This window comes from Trachinotus anak, unplaced genomic scaffold, assembly GCF_046630095.1.
Source record: "Trachinotus anak isolate AG129_WGS33_773 ecotype Australia unplaced genomic scaffold, CSIRO_AGI_Tana_v1 ptg000018l, whole genome shotgun sequence".
Classification (NCBI taxonomy): Eukaryota; Metazoa; Chordata; class Actinopteri; order Carangiformes; family Carangidae; genus Trachinotus; species Trachinotus anak.
The window spans coordinates 13,702,115-13,724,289 of NW_027273869.1; the positions used below are offsets into that span (position 1 = coordinate 13,702,115).

The 22,175-nt window shown below is 40.7% G+C and overlaps 1 protein-coding gene across 1 annotated transcript in view; it reads left to right on the forward strand.

The window, feature by feature from the left end:
* The window catches only part of snd1 (staphylococcal nuclease and tudor domain containing 1), a 165,927-nt gene that overhangs the window by 126,666 nt on the left and 17,086 nt on the right, over positions 1 to 22,175 (forward strand). The window contains exons 18-21 of the mRNA XM_071502501.1: positions 445 to 586; positions 14,291 to 14,414; positions 16,201 to 16,270; positions 18,724 to 18,837. Coding sequence (XP_071358602.1) covers positions 445 to 586; positions 14,291 to 14,414; positions 16,201 to 16,270; positions 18,724 to 18,837 — 450 coding nt within the window. The remainder of the gene's footprint in view (positions 1 to 444; positions 587 to 14,290; positions 14,415 to 16,200; positions 16,271 to 18,723; positions 18,838 to 22,175) is intronic.

Here is a 22,175-nt window from a genome sequence, read left to right on the forward strand (position 1 = left end):
CAATAGTCTGTAATATAAGCTGGTAGCTTCATGGGTTTAAGTTTGGCCCAAGATAATGAGTAATAAGGATGTTGCAATCTGAATGTTGATTTGATTGTGATGCTCAGGTGATACATCACCAAAACCTGGTTTATCTGCACAATATTCTGGTCTCTCAGTATTCTGCTTCTCTCTTAAATATGAGACCAAATCAGTCGGCAGTGCAAAATGGTTGAATCACTGTTATATTTCTAGTGGATGGTAAAAAAAAATATTCAAACCATTTGGTAATTGGAGCATGACTCAAACTAATGAAGTATCAAGCCATCTATTCTCCATAATGTATGTATTTTTCTTTTTCTCAAACTGTTGGAAGAATAAACAAAAGTATCTCAGCACCATGTTTATATTGCAGCATTCTGGTATTTGTTGAAGTTACTGACCTGTTCTTTGTGTGTGTTGTAGATCTGGGCCAACTATGAGGAGAAACCAGTCGAGGAGGTTGTGCATCTATCAGAGGAGAAGGAACGCGTGGCCAACTACAGACCAGTATATGTCACCGAAATCACCGACACCCTGCATTTCTACACCCAGGACGTAGAGACAGGTACGTTGAGATTAGATTGAACTAATGATAAATTGAATGATAAAATGTGAAATCATGAAATATTACATAAAAAACTCAAAAACAGACGCAAATGCTGTATTTGTCAGACCAATGCAAATTGTGACACGTGTAGATCAAATGTGAATTACTAAAATTTGAAAGTGTTGTAAATATATTTTATTACATAATGCTACAGCGACTATTTCATCACCCTATGCAATCCCACCGTAAACACCACCATCAACAGTCTCTCCACACAGAGATGCGAGCAAGGGCTCCCTCACTTTTTATTCCCTTTTAACACCAGACTGACTTTATGAATGACAATTATCTCCACCACTCAGACATTCACCTCATCCCTTGCTGCAGCATCCCTCCCACCAGTAGAGACAAAAGAAAGGACGTCCCACTTGTTATTACTACTGAATGACAGGAATAAATCACACCGTCCCCTCTTGTCACCACTGACACAGGGAGAAAGGCGGAGAAAAGTTTGGGGATGGGAAAACTAACAATCCCTGGTACTCCTGCATGGCTGCTCCCTCTGACAAGCTGTTTGTGTCTGTATACAGTATATGTATGTATGTGTGTGTGTGTGTGTGTGTGTGTGTTTGTATACACAAATGAATGCACACATAATACCTCTCCCTGTGCTATTTTGCGCTGGGTAACAGGCCATCTTTCAGGTAGTTTGTTTAATGGGCCATCTTCTGCAATATCGAAATCAAGTTGTGTGTATGTGTATACGTACAGCATGTACTATATCTGTGTTTATCTTAAGAGCTTACACAAAGCAGTTTGTTGCAACAGTAACTAAGGGCACATACAGGTTGGGCTTCAGCAACAATTCACTGAGCGGCGCTTTTGCCATTAGTACCACCGCAGTCAATATTCCAGATAATATGAAAATAGATTTGTCTTTTCAGAAATAATCCAGAGTGATGTTTAGAGAAACATGGTGTAGCCAGAAAGCATGTCTTTAGGCTCATTCAGTGTGACTGAATTCTGACCCTCCGAGCATCAGGATTTTAGCCACCCTGTCATTGACACCTTGCCTTTTGTGACTTTATAATCATCTTACACAATTAGGCATTCAGAAACTCACAATTACAATCAAACCTGCATTCACAAAGTAGTTGGAACAGATCTGAAGCCTTCATGACAATCACTGTGCCTTCATCGTCTGCCAGTTTGTGTGTGGGAGCGGTACAGGATGCAGAGGTCTTCCTCCCTTAGCCATCCCCCACATCTGCCTTACTGGCAGTCGACTGTCAGAGGCCATGAAATTGACTTTGGCCACCTCTTAATTTGCCTCACTGCCATAATTAATTAATTTGCCTTCATTTACTGCCAATTTGAGCCTGAGCATCATTCAGACCATAACAATCCAATCATATACAAATGTGGAAAGCGTTTGGTCCCGAATAGTTCTTTCCCTCCCCCTCTTGAAACCTCCAGGTGTTACTAAGGGTGCAGGAACAATCTGCCATTCATCTTCTTGCCCTGAGCTGAAGGTTTAAATCTTAAGCCCTTACACCACCTCTGGCTACTTCAGCTTCGCTCCCCTGCAAGTTGGGAGCGATGTGGAGGTTATGTGCAAGGTTTTATCACTGATCAAAATCAGTTGTCCCTGGGAAGAGGCTGAAACATGGCACATGTTAACCTGAAGCGAGGGCTTATACCTTGAGCATTACTCACTGTCAGCAGGGATCATGTACAAGCATATTCCATGTTATGGAATATCTAAGAGGGAGCTTGAGTTTGGAAGGAAACACGCTGTGCTCGAGCTACACATGAAAGAACAAATCAAAATGTTTTTATTTATTTTTAGCATATTTCTCCTGAGTTCCTTATATCCATAAGGGACCTATGGAAACTACAAGATGCAGAGCATTTACAAATTTTTCTCAGTAGCAACCTAAGGGTTTCATTTAAAGAAATGGTACACAAACTGCATTTTTTATATTGCTGCTCTCAGTGTATTTTGACAGGAGAGCTGTGAGTTATTTAATCTTTTCTCATATAAAGGCGCGATTTTTAGATGATCCAGCAATGCTACGGCCTTTTTATTTATTTATTTTTTCCTTTAATTGGCCCGTGTTCTTCCACCAAGAGGCTTATGTGCTAGTTTTTTTTAAAAAGTGTTATTCTCAGCAGGCAGGCAAAACCTGACCGGTCCTCACCCCCTGCTTCACTCCCCTCATCTCCCTCTCTATCATGTTGTTTGCCCCTCCCTGCTTTCCTCCATCTTTTTTTTTTTTTTCCCTCCCTTGGTCTCTTTCATTTTCGCTGACGCTTCCTCAAAGCTACATTAAGTCATACCAACCCCTTGAAGAGCACATCAAAGTGTTAGGGCCTGTAAAATCATACAAGTTGAGTGCTTTGCAATATCATTACATGTTCAACAGCCCCCACCTCCCTCCACCTCCCTACCCCATCTTTTCCCTTTCCCTCAATTTCTGAAGTGAAGTAATTTATATACTCAGATAAGCAGAGGCTGAATTTCATAAATACTCTTGTGATTGCAACTGATCACAACATACCACCTCACAGAAACAACAAATGGATATAATGTTTATTCCACAGTTAAAGTTCAAATCCATGTGAAAACAGATTTTTATGTTTCTGCTGTGACTGTCCTCATCCCATGTGTGCAGCATTTTGGCCGCACCGATTAACCTCTAACAAATCATGTCCATCAAGTCAATGATTTTAGTCAGTAAGCTAAACTAAAATTACACACAGAAATAAATGGATGCAACACTGAACATCACCGCAGTTTAATTTGATACAATAAAATGGCACTATAACAAGTTTGACCTCTTTGGGGCACGAACAAAGTTGAATCAACACCTCCCCTGATGCATTGACCTCCTAAGACCCACATTATGCTACGAGTTGGATTGTTTCTGCCACAGCACCTACACATTCTCTTCTCTCCTGTTGCGACTTTTCCAGTTAACATCAGAGACAAAATTCATTCAGTGTTTTTGGCAGCCACTGCCGGCACTCCATTTGCCAGATGGAGAAAACACTTTCATCGAGTACTCCTTGACCATCTTTGAGGCATAGCACACTAATGACCTGGACTGCAAGCCTACAGTAACTGGCTGCCCTCTGGTCTGTCTCTCACCTGATGTTCAGTTTGGAAGCCAGGGACACGCCTCAGTGAAAGCAACTTCAACAAGAGAATAAAATAATATTGCCACAGCTTTGCTTTTTGACATCATAATGATGATAGCTGTGAGCCCATTTACTTAACTTCAATAATTGCCAGATTTTATTGTGGTTTTAAAACTGATCACGAAAGATAGATCTATCATAGAAACAAAATGATTAAAATACAGCTGGTACTGGCAGAGAGAGTCATTTTTCTGTCTGCAGTTAAGCGCCCATTTGTTTCAACCATTGCGTCAATAAGATAAGATGAACTTTATTGATTTCTCATAGGAAAATTAAAGTGTCACAGCAGCAAGAAGAAGAGAACAAAAAGTAGTGGAACATTCCATGTAGCTGAATGATACTAACAATAAAGAGCATGAGGTAGAAAGTGCTGAACGATAAAGTAAAGAAAAATGAATAAAAATTGTACCCTAGTGAGGATGGGTTATGGAAGATAGAGGTCAGGTGCCTGTAGATAGCACCGTTTGCAATAGAAAAATGATGCAAAAAGACTTTACATTGATAAGAGCATATAAAGTCTAAGACAGATGGCGGCAGATATTACAGTGCAGTAATAATAAGCAGTCTGGTAACTTATAGGAAGTGGACAGTATCTGTTACTGTAGAAGAAAGAAAAGGACGAAGTAAAAGAAACCATAAAAACAGTGGGTTTTAGGCATTAATATTTAGATGCAGTCTCTGCACCGTGGTGGGGGTTGTGGCTGTCTGATAGACCGGGATGTATTTATTTATTTCTTGTGGTCTGCTGAGGTCAGTGGTGATTGAAAAGTGGCTGTTGTTTTTTGAACATACACAGGCCCATGTAATAAACTTTTATGCTGTTATCTTCTAAGTGTTTCATGAACATTATAAAGAAAGTGCAGTTTGTAATATCTTTATTCTCCAGGGGTCCTAAGCGCTCTGTATTTTACCCCTTTTAATTATTCACATTTAATTACTCTTAAGTGTGGGTTTTTTTCATATATGGATATCTTTACACAAGCCCGATAAGTGATTAATTTCACGTTAGGTCTGGTTTTTCCAAGTCACTGAGAAGCTTGAGGGATTGCTCTCTTTAATCCTCAGTTTATTTTGAGGGTCTTTATCTGTTGCTCTATGCTTTTATCTCTCATTGTCTCACATTCCTCCCCCCACACTTTGTACCGCTGTCTCTCTTTTCTGTCCCTATTTTCTTTGTATGTGTTGCTCTCTCTCCGGAGGCTATATGTAATTACTGTCAGAGGGGGACCTGCATAGATCTGTGTGACCTTGGACACTAAAAGACAGAGGCCACTCCAGGCGGGGGGGGGGGGGGGGGGCTCTGTTCCACAGAATGTCCTGGTTTAAGAAGGTTTTGCACAGAGTTAGATAAATCAGCTGCTTAGTGCAGATGTGTACTGGCACATACAGGGGACAATGAGTAAAAAACTGCAGTACAGCTATGATAAATACATTTGTGAGATCATTTAGAAACAGTGTCACTGTTACCTAGTTTGTCCACCAAAGAGCCCTGACAAGTTTATTTTTCAACTGTAAAATGTGCTCAGTATATATCTTGGTCAGAGTTTTAGGAAAAAAACAAACAAACCACACTAATTTATGGGATCCTAATTAATGATTGCTCCTTATGGGTATTAGTATTAATGAACTTCAGTTTTGAATGTGTAGTTTTACACTGGAAAGTAACAGATTCAAATACAGTCAAAACAGTCAGAATGTAGAGCAATGAAGATCCCTGACCTTGAAAAACCCCCAAAAAAGTAGGACAAAACAAGGCCCACCTTCTGGCTTTTCCCTGACACCTTAATTTCATGGTCTACCTCAACAGGTGGAATTTGCTCAGTTTTGGTGACGAGAGCTCTGTGGTCATTACATGACTTAAGTATGGAACTTGGTCAACTGAGAGATCCTTGTGGCATACTATACTTCATCTTCTTAGGAAGTGTTGAAAGCCCCAGAAAAGCTATTAAGTGATGTTTTTTTTTTTTTTTTTTTTTTTTTTTTTGACAGAATGTGTGCAGAACTCTTTTTAATTGATTTTAAATGCACCCTTGATTGACAGTGTTGTTCCATGATGCCACAGTGTCGATCAGCAGGTGTCTTTTTCACAGAGGAAGAGAAGCTACTAAAATTTAAAAGCACAAAGAAGATCAGAGAAAACCATCAGTTTTTGACTTATTTCCTTTGGCACACATAACACACCAGTTCCTGTCTTGTATACTTACTGCAGAGATGTTACACTACTTGAATCTGTGTGCTATTAGGAGGGAATTGTTTACCATTGGGCCTTTCCATATCTCAGCCTGATGTTTGCTCCACTTATGTGAACAAAGTTATCGCATAATGTTTTACACGTTGGGGCACACACCTAATTCCTGTGTATGACGAGTTAGTCCTAGTCCTCAGCTGTGTTAGGTGAAGCCTGCATGGGCTCTCCTGGTCAACAGACTGTATCACTGGGCAACTTTCCTACAGGGTTTTCTTTGCCTCGCTAGCAGCCTCCTTCTGATTTGGACCTCACTTGGTTGCCCCCTTCGTGGGACTGGATTGCTAGGCTAGGCCCAGCCTGGCCGACAAACACATTTTCTGCCCACCCCAAGCCTCAGCTGCAGCGCAGTTGGCGGTACATCCTGTCTAGTGCTTGTTTCCTGGCACCTATACAGACTCATAATGAGTGGAGTCGTTCCCCCCAACCAGGTGCCACTCCGTCCGCATTATTCACACTTCTACCTTTTACACACAGCAGCTGTTCATCACCTAATGATGCTGGACTCAGCTACTGATGAAGCAAGGCAGGCAGGGAGCTGTTCTCTCTCTGGCTAGACTTCAAACCAAACCCCTTTCTTCCTTTTGAAACTGAATTCCATTACTGTGAAATCCTATGTTTCAATCTTATTTTGTCGCGAGCTCGTTGAGGTACTGCCACTTGACAATTTCCATATTGGTTTATTTGCTTGTTCCCTCTCTGTGTTGGTTACCTCTTTAATGTATGCTTTCCCAAAAGACATCCTCAGCCAATATGGCCTCGCGACAGTGATCTCACTGTATCAACACATCAGTATCACTCTTTTCAAGTCCAACTCTGTATTAAATGGAGACAGGTTGCCGGAGTAACAGCGGTATCTAGGGTGTTGATTTCAATATGAGGACATGAGAATTACTGTAGCATTTCATATTGATCAGGGTGAGTGGACTGCTAATTGGATGTCATGTCAAGGCAGCAAAGTGATGATTACTTTATACAATAGAGCTTAATAAAAAACAAGGGTGCACATTTAGAAATGGTTGTCGCAAGGCTGCCTGCATTGTTCATTTTATTTTTTTTCCCCAGTTTGGATGAGATATCTTTCTGTGGCACTGTGGGCATCAAGCCAAAGTCAGTCAGGGGTTGAGATAATTAACTCCTACACTAGTGTGCTACAAAACTACTTTATTTTTGTACTTTTTCAAAAGCAATTGCAAAAGTAATTTTTTGTTAATCATGTAAATTGTCTAATTAAAACAATGAAGTAACGGAACTAATTGTACAGTGAAAAAAATGAACTCAGATTATTGGCAAACAACATAAGAAATGCACCTAAGTGCTAAATGTGACAATTGAATTAATGGTTATGTTGAATAGTTTAATGGCCTCCTCAAATTCAGAGGGAATGGCTTTAATTACTATACTGCTGTTTTAAAACTCGGCCTCAATAGAATCTGTACTTTGTCTCACACAGACTGAAGAAAGAAAGGTTCTTCTCTCCATGAAATCTTTACCCACATTGTGGACCACGTATCTTTGTCCATCTGTCTTTTATGTCTCATGTTTAATTCAGTTGGAGCGTGTTCAAGACCTTGTTGTGGTGCCATTCGACCATACACCTACAGAGAACAAAGTAACCAAGCAGCTGAATGAAAGTTGCAGCAGCTGATGCTGCTGTTTTTCACTTTTCCCGCTCCCTGCCACTGCAGCAGATGCAATATTTAGCGGTCAGACCCTGCCCAGATGATCTCCCCCCTCCCAAGACATTCATTATTAAATCAGATATGCAAGTTAACTTCTAAAAGGTCAGCTCACCTGTCAGTTTGAGGTGGGTGCTTTTTATTTTCAGGCGGAAAATGAGCGTGTTCATCCTCATTCTTCACTATCTTAGCAAGCATGATTTGCACTAATGTCAACTTCTGGGTCTATTACCTAAAGCTGACTGGCTGAATGGCACTTTTCGCAGTGGTGAGCCACTTACAGGCCCAAATGGGGTTCTCTTCAAAATTGGCCAGGCTCATTCCCCTCCCCACACCCCCGGTCCTCTTCCCCAATTGTGCACAGGGCCATCTTATGAGTATATTTGGACTCCTCACAATCAAAACAGGGCATTAGCAGCAGTCAATGAGGCCCGACAGGTGGCAGAGAGAAGAGCAGGAGAGACTGATGCAAAAAGAGAGCCACAGATGCTGTCTCTCCGTTTAGATTTTTCAGTGATGGCTTTTCCAATTACAGAAACAGTAATTTGCCGTAAAAGGCTCCAGACTGCCGGGAAGGGTGGAATGGAACAGGGTAATTGGTGGTGGTGGTGGGGGGATATCACATGAGATATAATCCATATCACTCTCCAGTGGGAGTGGAGCAGCATTAGTCAAGCAGGGGGATCATTTGTTTTTTATAGTGGCCTCTCAACGCTTGGCAGATGCTGACACCGCTTTAAACATCACTCAGGAAGGGGAGTAAATGGCCTTTCTCTTGTCTTAGCTCCCTCCTTGTCACACTGTGTCTTCAGAAAGTGTACAAATATCCCCGGGTGAGTGCTGGTTCTTTGTTGACCAACCACAGGGGGCATAAGACTCGTAACAGCTGTATGTCTGCCCACACACACAAACAAATGCAGGGCTCCCAAGCCACTACATACTGCACCAAGCCTGTGTTTTGTTGTTTGTCATTGCGGCCTTCTACCTTTGAAGTGTTGCTTGCATGTCCTGAAACGCAGCCATTCCTCTACCCCAGAGGATAAAGCCTGTCCAAACCCTCATGCATATTTAACACCCCAACAGGTGAGCTAAAGCACAAAAGCTCTGTTCAGTGGCTGTGAATCTCTCAGATGGTGGATGGTGCACCATCCATATGTCCACACAATCTTTGACCAGTCAGCCAGGGCGCACAGCAAAAGCTCTGCAGTACTCCTAACATCAGCAGGAGAGTTGGTAGAAAAAATATTTGTGTTTTAGCCTCATTTTGGCTATGTCTCACTCCTCTGGATGTGGTCCTCCTTTTTCCTTCCTGAATTATAGTCGATCATAGCCACGCTTATGTTTCCAGATCCTCTCCAGTCGCTTGTTTCCTCAGCAGGTGTCCTTTTCATGGATGCACTCCACTTTGTCTCTTAATCCTTCATTCTTATAAGCCAGGAAATTACAATGCTTTCATAAGCAACCATTGCTCTCTTGGCCTCTGCCTCTGTCATATTGTGATTATTTACCCTTTTGTGGTTTAATGGCTTTCATAAACGGCTTAATAGAATTCAGTGCGGCCTTGGGATGTGTCGCGAAAGAGCACATGATTCACCGTTTTCATTGGCTTTCTGTCCCCCCCTCCCCTTGTCTTTGCTCACATGCTGTGCCACAGTATAATCAAATATGATCATAACCAACCTGTAAAACTGTTGTCAGTCTCTCTTTCCTCTCTATTTTTCTCCCTCTCTCTCCTTCTCCATTGTTTTCTTGTTTTTAAGCCTAATCGCTCCCTCACTCTGCACTGGGCATTCACAATGTAATTATATATGATTTACAAACAGTTGTAGCCATAATGCTGTATAAATAAATTACAGAACCAGGGAGAAAAAAAACAATAGAGGAATAAAGAGATGAAGACAGAGAGAAATTGGCCAGCATCAGACACAGTCAGTGGTTCGGCTGTTTTTTGGATCATCGCTTTGGCTCTCCCTCCAACACAAAATGAGCACTCACGCTCGACATGGTTTACCCCTTCTGCACGCAGATATTTAGTTGTCTTTATGCCAACATCAAATGGGAATCTGCCTCTGTAATGCAGATTGTCCTAGCAGCTCTTCCTTCCTAATGTGACTGTTCACATTCATTCAGACCTTCACTGGGATGCTGCACTTGCATAAGAGTTTTCTCAATTGACCCCAGAGGGCCTGGATTTTCTCTCTGTGCTGGCCTGCAGCATGTAAAGCTCATTTCAGTTTCCCTCCACGCTGAATCTTGTCAGAGTACTATCTTTTATTGTGGTCATTTCTGTCTGATTCCTTGCCCATACTTGCTTTCCCAGTATATTTATTGGTGTTGTGATATGCACATTTATACTACATAGATGATTTTCTCTGGACAAGAACTTGGACCAGGACCTAAATCTGTACACAAGGATGATGTTTTCTTGATAAATTCATAACCCAAAGGCCAGTTCAGTTCTGTCCAAGAACCCTGCACAGCAAATAAAACTCCTAAATCCCAGAGAATAACAGAGAATAATGAAAATGCATGAAGTAAAGTGTGCATACTAAATCAAATACACATAAATGAGGACATAGACAAATAATACTTTTCTGTATCCACATATTGATTTGTTTACAGTACAGTAGTTTATTGCACATTGTTATAATCGTGAATCAAATTACAAAAGACACAAGGCAGAATTTACGTCATTGATGGCATGGATTTATTGTTAAATTCTGACTGGTCTTGACTTGGAAGTAATTGAAAGGAATCTATGGGTCACAGCAGATCATAAATCAGCTTGTTAAAATTGGTGATCCATAACACTGTGCTGTCAGTGCCCTTTGACTGGTATAACCCCAACCAGAGCCCATACAGAGTCCAGACCACAGAGTAAACCCATAAAATAGTTACAGTAGAACATATATTGTCAAAACTGTTTTTTCCCAATCAGACATGAAAAAATGACTTAAGATTTGTAACACATGCTACACAAATGAAAAATAAAGGCAATAAAAGCTGTAAAAAGCCCATCAGTGCCATACTGTAGATTATACACTGGGGTTAAACATGAATATCTTGAGAATCTGTGCCTGTGAGTGTACATGTCAGATGGATTTTTCTGTGGCTGTTCTGCATGAAGATGCTCATTTAAAAACCATAAATCATGTAAACAGTGAACAATGATCAGTGTCTTCTTACAGGAGGAAACGCAACACATATTAGGTGCTAGGGAACATATTGTACAATATGAAAAAATCTGATTAAAAACATAAGCTCTTCCTAAGAGTCCCGGGTAATTTTTGTGTATCTTTAAGAAGAGGTTGACATGGTTGGTTTGTGGGGGTCTACAAGTGGTTTAAAGTGACACATCTGAGCATGAGAAATCAGCAAAAGCAGAAATAAGAGCTTGCCATGGTGCAAGTAGGAACAAACAGCATGATTAAGATTTATGACTCACTGTAAGTGTAATTCAAAGCTAGCAGCAGGATGGCGTAGTAGAGCATTTAAGCAAACCATCTCATTTGAATGCAAGGAATTGGCTATGAGACTTATGACAGACAAAGACTTGGCAGTCATATCATCTCACCATCAGCTAATCAGGACACTGTTCATGATGTGGTGAATTTTTCCCCATTTCACGTATCACATATTAGAGCAGCACATACATGCCGTCACTCAGTGCTGCTTTTACCATTTACATGAATAAAGCATTGTCAATTAGGCTAGGCTATGAGGTTCCATCCATTAGACCTTCATTTATACATATATAGCAGGTAGAACCCTCTTATAGCTCATTTGTCATTTATTTGGTTCTCTCTGGACCCACACTGGTACATGGCCCAGGAACTGAAATAAATATACAAGTCAGTGTAAATATACACACACAAATGTACACTGGTTCAGTGTGAGAGGGGAGGAAGGCACACACTAACCTTTTTTAATTAGATTAATAAATCAAGGAGGTGGCTGGCTGTGACGGCTGCAGCCCAGTGCCATTCCACTAAGTCTGCACCAGGTCGCTGTGGCAAAGCTGGAGCATAATGATGCAACCACACCACCTCTGCGTGTTTGTGTATACGTATGAGGCAAGGAGTTCGGGAAGCAATTCATCTGACAATGTTTTCCAAAAACTGCTTTCTCCACAAAAGGCTCATGATGCATCTGTTTGGTTGTGTATGTGTGTGTGTATTTATACTCCTATTCCCCTCACTGCATTCGTCAGCAGTTGGTGTAGCAGTGGGTGGCCAACAAGGTGTTTGGACACCCCACTCCTCTTGCCCTGACCCCCTCCACAATCAAACTGAGCTCCCAGCTTTTGCTTCACACTCTAAATCCCTTCATTCTGCTCAATGATGTTTTTCTCTGAGTTTGGCATCATGCTAATGAAGATGTCCTGTCTGCTGTTGGTTGGCAGCAGCCTGGCTTTTTTAGCACAGGTAACACTGGAAAAACGCCTTTCATTATATATATATATATATATATATATATTTATATATTATATATACAAGCATAAATAATATTAGGTGCTAATGACAACTCACAGCAGCACAGTAGTAAAGAAAGGTGTGTGCACTGCCTCCAAGCTGTTTGTTTGATAGTAACATGCATAGTGAGCAGAACTGAGTAATTTTACACATTTTATAAACCAGGTTAGTGGGAGAAATCAGGTTAAAACAGGAAATCTGTGCATGTATGTACCTGGGCTGCAATAATCTGGTTACTGTAAAAATCAAGTCTACATGCAGATAGAGGAGAAACCTGATTGCTGACTATCTAGTTTTTACCAAACGCTGGCATTTTTAAAGTTACACAATTCAGCAACTTGAAGGTTTTTTTGTATGGTCTGAGCAGTTGGACTGATTGTGCCGTGTTTTTAACAAGTTTGAAGTTCCTGCCTTTTTGAAAGAGGCTTCGGATTCAAATACTTTAAGTACAAGGTCACACTGCTGTGACTAGAGATCTCTTTATTTCTCTTCACTGCAGCAGCAGTGATGCTTTCCCAGTCTTTGTTATCCAAAACATGTTAAACATATTTGCAACATGTAAAAAGCCATGTCACATACACGACTAAGAAATTGAGTTTTTTTAGTGTTGTCATGAGACTATGGAAATGTATACCTAATTATGTATTTGAATTTTTTATTTTTGCCTCCATAAACCCTGCTATTATGTGAATATAAACCAGTCAGCTCCAACATAAAACTGGAAACTGGTTTTAATGTTGATGCTGATGGGTGTATGTGGTTAAAGATGCACCATTACCCATGATCCTGGCCTTCCTGCCCACAAACCCCCTTCAGGTGGTAAATCAGTGAAAATGGGCTCTAAAAATCCAGGCATGGAATTTCATATGAGCCACTCTACTAAACTAGACATGCACACATAAACACACTCCACCATGCACAAACAAATATACTGTACATATTGCACGAACACTAGGAAGTGACTCTTCGAGATGCACATACTTAGTGGTGTTCACAATCAGCTTCCTGATGGGTGCAAATCTTGCTGCTATTTACTGCAGTGATTGAATCAATGGAGCTGTGACTCACTATCTGATTTTTCCAACTCCCCCCACATCGTCAGCCACATTCTCGCCTTGAATCCACCATAACAGGTCTGAAGTGCATGATATAATGGCTTCATAGGCCATAAAGGCCCATTGGGAGAGCTGGCTTGCCTTACTCATAGCTGTATTTCTCCAGCAGGGTCAAACCAGCATTAGCTGCGTGGTGCTAACAGGTTATCAGCTACAAAAAACACATTTTATTTTTCTTCAGTGTATTTTTAGTCTCTGCGTCTAAAGGGCACTAGAGGTTAATATGAGTTTTGAAGAGATATGCTTACACTGTTAGTGCGTAATTATTTAAAAATAAAAAACTTCCTGAAATAATAGTGTCTTTTCTCTTTATCCAGAGATAAAGTTTTTTACAAATTTTCTTTATGAGTTTATATGAGGAGTTGTGTTTGTATTTTCTGTGTTTGTCCATATGAATCAAAGTTCAAAGTGCCTTCTTTAAGACAGTGATGCAATTTAACTTGAACTTAAGAGTTTTATGATAAACTATGCTGCAGCATGAAAAAAAGTCATTAATCTCACTTTTTTCATAACAAAATGCAGAGAAGAAATTTTTACAAGAAGCAGTTCAATTACAAACAGCATAAACAACCCCAAGAAAATGACTGTGTGCATAAGAAGCACACAGTCGTGCTCTGCAAAGTTGCATCAGACTTTATTTAATTTTATTTATGTAGATGCATTTATTTAGGAGGTCTGCAGGGGTGGGATACAAATGTGTTCATTTTCTGCTGTTGCTTTAGGACCTGCTCTCTCAGTCAAGTCAACATGGAAACTAAATCAAAATGTTTGCACCTCTGCAGCTGAAAGAATTAAATGGAATTTTAGACCCATTTTACACAATCAAAGCTTAACATTTCTAACTTCTTCTATGGGGAGTAGGAACACATGGTGAATTAGATAAAATGGGAACAGAGGCAAACAGCATCGGTGCTGAAGTGAGATGAAAACCCTTACAGTGATGTAATGAAAGGCAACTTCAAGACTCACACAGGATCTGTGAACTCAAGTGTCTCACTCGTGTTTTTCAGGAGCCCAGTTGGAAAGTCTGATGGAGACCATGAGAGCAGAGATCGCCGCCCAGCCACCCGTGGAAGGATCCTATGCTGCACGCCGAGGGGACTACTGCATAGCCAAATTCGCTGATGGTGAATGGTGAGCAAACGTCTTGATACTTGTGACCATATTTAAGAGCTCCACAATCATCTGAACCCATTAGAGCCATGCAGATTCCCTGAGTTCAAGTATCAGAGGATGGGACAGAAAGAGTTGATCTGAGCATCCGTAACTGAAAACATGCTGTATCATGATGTAAAATGACCTAATTCTACAACAACTAAGATATTTTCTACAGTTTGGTGAGCAACATGTTTGCGTGTTTTTTTCTCTGAACACCTGACATTTCATTTTTACCTTGTCTCTGTTTAAGCCTGTGATGCGTTAACTGCAGACACCCACAGGGTGTAATTAGCTCACTGCCCCTGATTTGGCCCTGTAGAATCAGCAGTCACTTGACACACACACACACACACACACATATACACACACACACACACCTCTTCATCTTGTCCACACACCGGATGTTGGAAGTTTACAGATGGTCATGGGGACAGATAGAAGTCACATTGATCGGGAGGAGGGGGGGTGGTGTCTGTGTCAAGAAGGTGACTGCAAAAAAAGATCTCGAAACTGATTAAAAAACCAAATGTTCCCCGGACACAGGTGTTCTCCTTCCTTCCCTCTGTCTTCCTCTCCTGGTTTTTGGGGGCAAAACTTATTTTCTTGCCCCAGAAACCAATGAGCATTTCAAATAGGCCATCTGTTGTAAACCTTAACTTTCTTTAACCTGTTGTTTGTAAAGACAATTATGTCCTGTTGTTTCTTTCAACAGCAAAACAGTAATCCTGCACCAGGTGGCAAATGTCTGAGATTTTTGTCTTTTTTTTTTTTTTTTTTAAGCAGCTCTATATTATTCAGTGAGCTAATTATGTTCATGTTCTCATTGTTCTGTGTCCATATCTGTGTGGAATGTCGGCTTGTTTCATTAGGGGGCTAATTAGAAATTCGTTGCCTTTCAAGGCCTTTTAGAACATCACGCAGTCGGAGTGAATAGAAACGAAAAACCTCTGTTCATCAGTCACTCTCACTTTTTCCTCTCACTCTCTCGGTCTCTGCACTCGGTGCTGTTCTTTATGTGTACCGGTTAATCACTTATAACTTTGTTCTCGCCTCTCCCTTTGCCCATGTGGGCCTAATTATTTGGCCCTCTCCTACTGTCCTTGGTTCGCAGCCAATTTGTCTTGCTTGCTCTCATTTGTTTGTCAGAGTTTAGAGTCAGACAAGTGATGGTCAGATGAAGAGACACTTCCTCAAATGAACTGACTTGAATTGAGAAAAGAACATGCTCTTAGATAGCTTCTGTAGGAATTCATAAGAAGGATTTGGGTCTTCATGTTGGCTCTTCTTTAATTTGTCAATAATCTGTCTGTCACTGTTTATTCATTTATTCATATTCTGTTTGCCAAATGTGCTAGAAAATCAAACCTTACAAAGTGAAACTGCTGGGTTTTTGTGATTAGCACTAATGCACTAAAGGTATTTGCTACAAGGCAAAAATGGGTTTAAATATCTGCCCTTTATTGCAAAGAGGCCTCTGTGCAATTTTCACAGTCCTGCCATGTCCTCATAGATCCCCTCTGCCCCCACCCCCCCACTCCCCCGGCCTGCTCATCCTCGCCTGCTCCTCTCCCCCGATCACAACAGACAGATCCTCCAACACCTTCTCCCCAGGGAAATAAGCACGGAATCATTTACTCATCTCCTTTACCTCTTGTGCCCTCTGTCTTCATCTCTGTTTCCTTCTGCTGTATCCTTTCTCTCTCTCTCTCTCCCCATTCTCTCCATCTTCCTCTCTCTTTCAATTATTCTTTTGCTGCTGCAGGTACAGAGCCAGAGTGGAGAAAGTTGAGTCACCGGCAAAGGTTCATGTCTTCTACATTGACTATGGCAACGTGAGTAACTTTGTGACCACAAATTTGACTGTGTGTGTACGTGTGACAAACCGTTTGTGTTGGCAGAAGAAGTGTCTGAATGTTGCATTGTCATCATTAAAAAACAGAAGTATTGTTTGAAGCTCAAAACACACATCCATTAGCAAAGTTTTGTTTTAGCCAAACCCACAGCCACAGGCAATCTAGTATCTGAAAAGGGATTTCTTTTCTGTTTCCTGCTTCTACTCAGACACCAGTTGTTTGCTTATTTCTGTGTTCAAAGCAGCCTGACAGCCTTTATGTGTCCTTACAGCTGGAGTTTTCAGGACAGATACGACGTAGGCTTGTTTGTTTTCCCTTTATTGTTTATGACTGAAGCAAAGAGTAAGTGCTACTGAATGTATCATTTTTATTCCTTTTCATACCAATGACAAAAGCAGAACCCCCCCTCTATCAGGGGCTTTTTTTTCTTACTCTGTGATGACGAAGGAGCTCCATCTCAGTCCTTGTGAGGCATTATTTTCTGTGTTTCAACCCACGTGCATACACATGCTTGCATCACCAAGTGGCTCATGCAGCCAACCCCTAGCCTGCAGGAGATTTCCCATGATGCAGTGGAGCAGCACAGTGTGTGACTGCCCTCAGAGTGGGGGACAGCTCGAGGTTTGGCTGGCAGACGCGATGCGTCCTGGCATGTTGCTGAAAGTGTGATTCTCCGAGGCCGACCTGGCACACACACAAAAAAAAAAAAATCAAGCTGATATCTACCTCATTCTCTGTAGTTTTGCGTCATTTTGGGTTGAGTCATTCTGGCCTTGATTTCATGCTGCTGTTTCATGAGCTATTAGTTGGTAATACTACCTTCTGTCTCAGGTACACCTGATTACCTGAATTATTATGTGATTGTTGGGAAACACAGAAGAGCACTTTGTCTTTCAATTTTAAAGCCCACATTTACAGTGCTGTCAAAATCAAATATGGCGTCGATAAATCTAAACTTTCTAATCCATAATAAATTTTGAAGGTATTCTCTGTCTAGACTGTACAGTCCAATGAACACATCAACCTAAGATGTGGAGGTCATTAAATTAACTACCCACTTCTAATGGCTATATTTGTCTGACTTTCCACCAGTGTGTTCTCCCAGTCAGTAGCCTTTAGTGATCAGTGATTGATTACTCACATTGGCTTATATCTGTCAGAATGTCTTAGCTTCAATGCGTCAGTGCTTCATATTAGTGAAATGTAGTACATGAGTTTATTTAAATTTGTGAACCAAGCCGAACTATATAACTGAACAATCAGCGCGGAGGATTAAAATACAAACATACGGACAAGGCTACTGTGCTGCACAATAGATCCACGGGCCCTTAAAACAAACAGGTGTTTTATGAAGGTGCAACATATAAATGTTATAGGAAATATTATGTATTCATAAAATACATTGCTGATAATCATTACACAGTTAAACTGAGGTTATTGTCTCTCATAAGCACAAGCATAAGCATAAGTAAATAGATTTGTGCATTTTCCAAAAAAGGATATGCAGCACTGAAGCCCTTCAATCATCATTGTATTTAAATACACAACAACACTGACAAGCAGCATTGCTTTTTCCATGTCTTTCTCATTTTGGTTCATTTTCTAATCTGACAAGAGTCTAGAGACTCTCAACCCGGCGTCTATTGTTGTCTTTACTCTTTCTTTACTCTTAGCTTGTATCCCAGATAGAGAGCAGATGGAGCTTAGTGAAAGGGGCCTCAGTACTGCTGTAGAAACAGCTGTGAAATGATTGGTAAGGTGACATATACAAGCATATAGCCCTTAAACTACAAAATGGCATCTGTCCTTCTTCAGTTGTAAACCATCGTTGTTTCAGTGACATATGGATTTCTGGAATTTATCTGAATTCAGAAAATGTAGAAATACATTACAGGTACTGGGATGAATTACAGCCTGAGTTTGTGTTGAGCTTTGTCTGACAATGTCCTTCATTTACAGAGGCATTTGATTTAAGAGCTGCATTTTTAATGTCAAAAATTCAGAATGTAAACTTTCATCATAAGCTTTCAACAACCTTAACATTCTTTTCTGCATCCTTATTGAACAAGCCAGGCATTTCTCCCTGCATCTGCCTTGACTTCTTTTACTGTAGTTGTAGCAAGAGATGAATGTCTGTCATGTTTGCTTAGACGCAGTCATCATCACAGACGAACACTCAGATTGTTGTCTAGCTTCACTTCACAGTCTCAAGACCTCAAACTCATAAACCAAATCATTTCCAAAGAGTAAATGTTTTAAAGCATGAACCCAGACTTTACATCTACAGTATTTGCATATAGTATTACACGATGACATTTGTTTTTTATTCAATCTGTGTCTGTGTTTGATTGTGTAGATCAACATCACGCAGACTGTTTTGAAAAATGTTGTATATTGGGTCTGATTTCTGTCCTTCCTTCATCCACCCTCAGAGAGAAGTTGTGTCGTCCACCCGTCTGGCTGCCATACCCCCTGCCTTCAGCACCAGGACCCTGCCAGCACAGGCCACCGAGTATACCTTCGCCTTCATCCAGGTCCCACAGGACGTAAGTGCACGGACGAGCATGCACACAGAGTAGAGATATGTGTTGCAGCTGAAAGCTTCAAAATTAACTTTGAGATATCAACTTTTTCAGTCTCATTTTCTGCCAGCTTTTGAAAGTTGATTTTCCTGGCAAGACATGAAAACTGTTTGAGTTTCACTTATCGCACGAGGTGATAAGTCTATAACTGACAGACGGGGTCGAGTTTTCATTCCAAGTACGTGTTTGTGAAAATTGTGCTCATACATAATGCATGTAGCACAAAGCCGACTGAGCAATGACAAACACCAATCCATTGATTTGACCTGGTTGCAAAAAAGAATAATTGACATAGTATCAGAGAGATATTAATGTTTTACGAACATTTTGATAACGTATATAATTTCTTCAGCAACCAAGTCTCCATAAATTCTATAGATAGATAGATACAAACCATCTAGATACCTGATGTTTGTGCATAAACCTGATAGCCGAGCAGCAGTTACTGTTTTTCTGCAGCTCTAATCTTCTTGTTTACATCCAAGAGTGTTTACTCGACCCCCGGTGAGTGTTTGTCTCTACGTGTGTGAGTGACTGTGTTTTGAGTGTGTCAGGGGGTCAAGCTATTGGTAGCATCCAGAGCTGGTAGCAACCAGAATAGTCAGTGCTGATACAAACATGTTTTCTTTTGGTATGTGCCTGATTGACGCAGTACTAAGCCCTGTCTTTAATTGGTTGTGTGTGTGTGTGTGCATTCAAGAGTGTTCGTTTGGTTCCACTTTGCAAGTTTGTAATTTCACATGTTCCTAGAATGAATTCGTTTTAGTGACCATTAATACCAATGACTTACTGTTGACATTGTTTCAGAGGTGTTGGTTTGACTTGATGTTGAGGTGGTAGTAGTAGTCTGTGCTGCTATTTTTATTATTGAATACGTAACACAATATGTAGTTAATGTCATTTTTTACTGTGATTATTAAAAACATAATTATCAATTAAATTAATTAATAAAAAAAAATAAACTAGTGTAGGCTGTGACTTACACAGGCTCATTTAAAAATGATTTATTTATGTGGTGAAGGACCAGTAATGACTTAATTTGTTATTAAATTGTTAATGCTGCTGTGCTTATTTTTGAAAAAGTTCACTGAAATAACAAACTTCTTTTTCCAACCCAATTTGGACTCATTCGCCTCTTAGTGTACATGTGTATCAGAGCTCTACTCAGTCGCTCAGTAGAAGCTGTTTGTACAGACCTGTGTGTGTGTGTGTGTGTGTGTGTGTGTGTGTGTGTGAGTGTGTGTGTGAGAGCTAGTAGTGCCTGGGTGCATGCTGTCACCTGTCTCATGAGTCAGTGTCTCCTGAAGGATGAAGTGGCCCATCTGTTGGTCCAACCCGGGGGACACAGGCATCACCTACACTTTACAGCCCCCAGACAGACACACACACACAGCTTTACCACATGTTGCAAGCTGACACGCATCTTACACCTCTCCCTCTCCCTCTCACTCTCACTCTTTCTCTGTCACTCTGCATCTGTCTAACCCTTTTCCTATTCTTTCTATTTTCTCTTGGCTTTACTTTCATGTGTTTGGCGTCTGCTTTGTCTGAAGCTTTTTACCGTGTCACTCACGCTGACAGCACGGTGCCTCACTTGAACTGCGCCTTTGCTGCTGCACATAGGAAAGGTTGTTGCCTTTGTCTCTTAAACTGCCACCTGATGCCCTGCACAAATTGTCTGTCAGAAGTTGTAGGGCTTCATAGTCAGTCTTAACATCTTCCTTTTCTCAACACCAAAATTCTGCCAGCAGGATGAGATCATTCTGCAGCTTTAAGTATAGCTTCTGAAGATGTTCTTTAAAATGACAATATCTTTAAGAAATGGCAGGACTGAAGTGTTCTCTCACTGGTCTGCTGGTTTGTAGAAAAAACAATCTTAAATGAGAATGTCTACTTGTAACTTGACAAAGTAAGATCTACACAGCATTTCCATGCCATCTTCTACTTGTATCATAGCAACAAATGCTACCACATATTTAGCACTATTTAAAGCAGCCATTTGTAAGTTTTGCTATTGCTACATAGCCAACGTTAGCATTAACAGCTATTTACTTACCAGTCTAGAAGAAATGTTGTGAGGTCAGCATCAAACTCCACTCCTTTACTCGCCAAGAGCTGTCTCCAGCAGTGGAAAGCAACGCCAGTGTTAACCATTTCTCCAGCCCACCCCTCTCATAATTTTCTGATAGGGAGTCACTGTAGCATCCAGTCTGCCCTGAGGAAGTAGCGCTGCTCAAAGGGTGTATTGTAACCTTTCCTATACCTCATCTATAAACACAGTGATGGTTGAAGCTCTTGGCAAGACGTCATAACCACCACCCACTCCCAGCAAGAAACCACGTTCAGCCCCTTCAATCCAGTTTTATTACGGATGCTGTGAACTCTCAGCTACCTGCACTCAGGACACCCTGCCACTTCTTTATTATGCCTCATCAGCTAATTAAAGAAAGTAGTTTATGCCGAGAGGGCATTTTTAAAAAAGATGAACAACAGAATAAATTCTAAAAAATGCCACATAAAACAGTCCAGCAACACAATAGCCACTTCCTAATGGCAATGGTTTGTAGACAAATGAAAAAAATACTCCACTTAAAAGGTTGCTTAAGGTCACACATCTTTCCCACCCATATAGTTTTGTTCATTTGTATTACTTAAAACTATTATTATTTGTAATACTTATAACCTTTTTCCTCTCTCACTTATCGAAAGTTGGCTCTGGATATGTTATATCCTTTAATCAGATATTCCCAGAGTTTTTTCTCATTTTAGGCTGACTTTTCTTTCAAGTAAAAGTTCTTCAACAGTGCAAGACAAAGTTCAACACTGATGCATTTGAGGGATTTGGATTATACTGTTAAAAAGGTTTTGTTCAAAAACCTTTTTATATTCCTCAAAGACGGTATCAAAGTATAAAGTATTGGCACTGAAACTGAGGTTTAAAATTAGCGTTAGTGTTGAATATTCTCGAAAAAATACTTCTACAGCTCTACATCCAATTATACTGATTCACAGTGAGTAAAGCTGAAATATTTCGGCCTGTTGTTAATGTGTCAAAGTGTTTTAACCAGGTTTGTTCTGCACACATGGTCGACAAGCGAGGGTCACTGGAAGGATCTCATTAATTTTGTATTACCCCCTCACCAGTGTCGACACATTCTTGTTCTGTAATACTCTCTCCCTGTGTTTTTTTCTCTCCTCCTGTGTTGGCCATCTCTCTCTCTCTCTCTCTCTCTCTCTCTCTCTCTCTGTCACACTGACTCTTCCTCTGCCTCACATCCCTCTCTCACTTGCCCTGAGCTCCC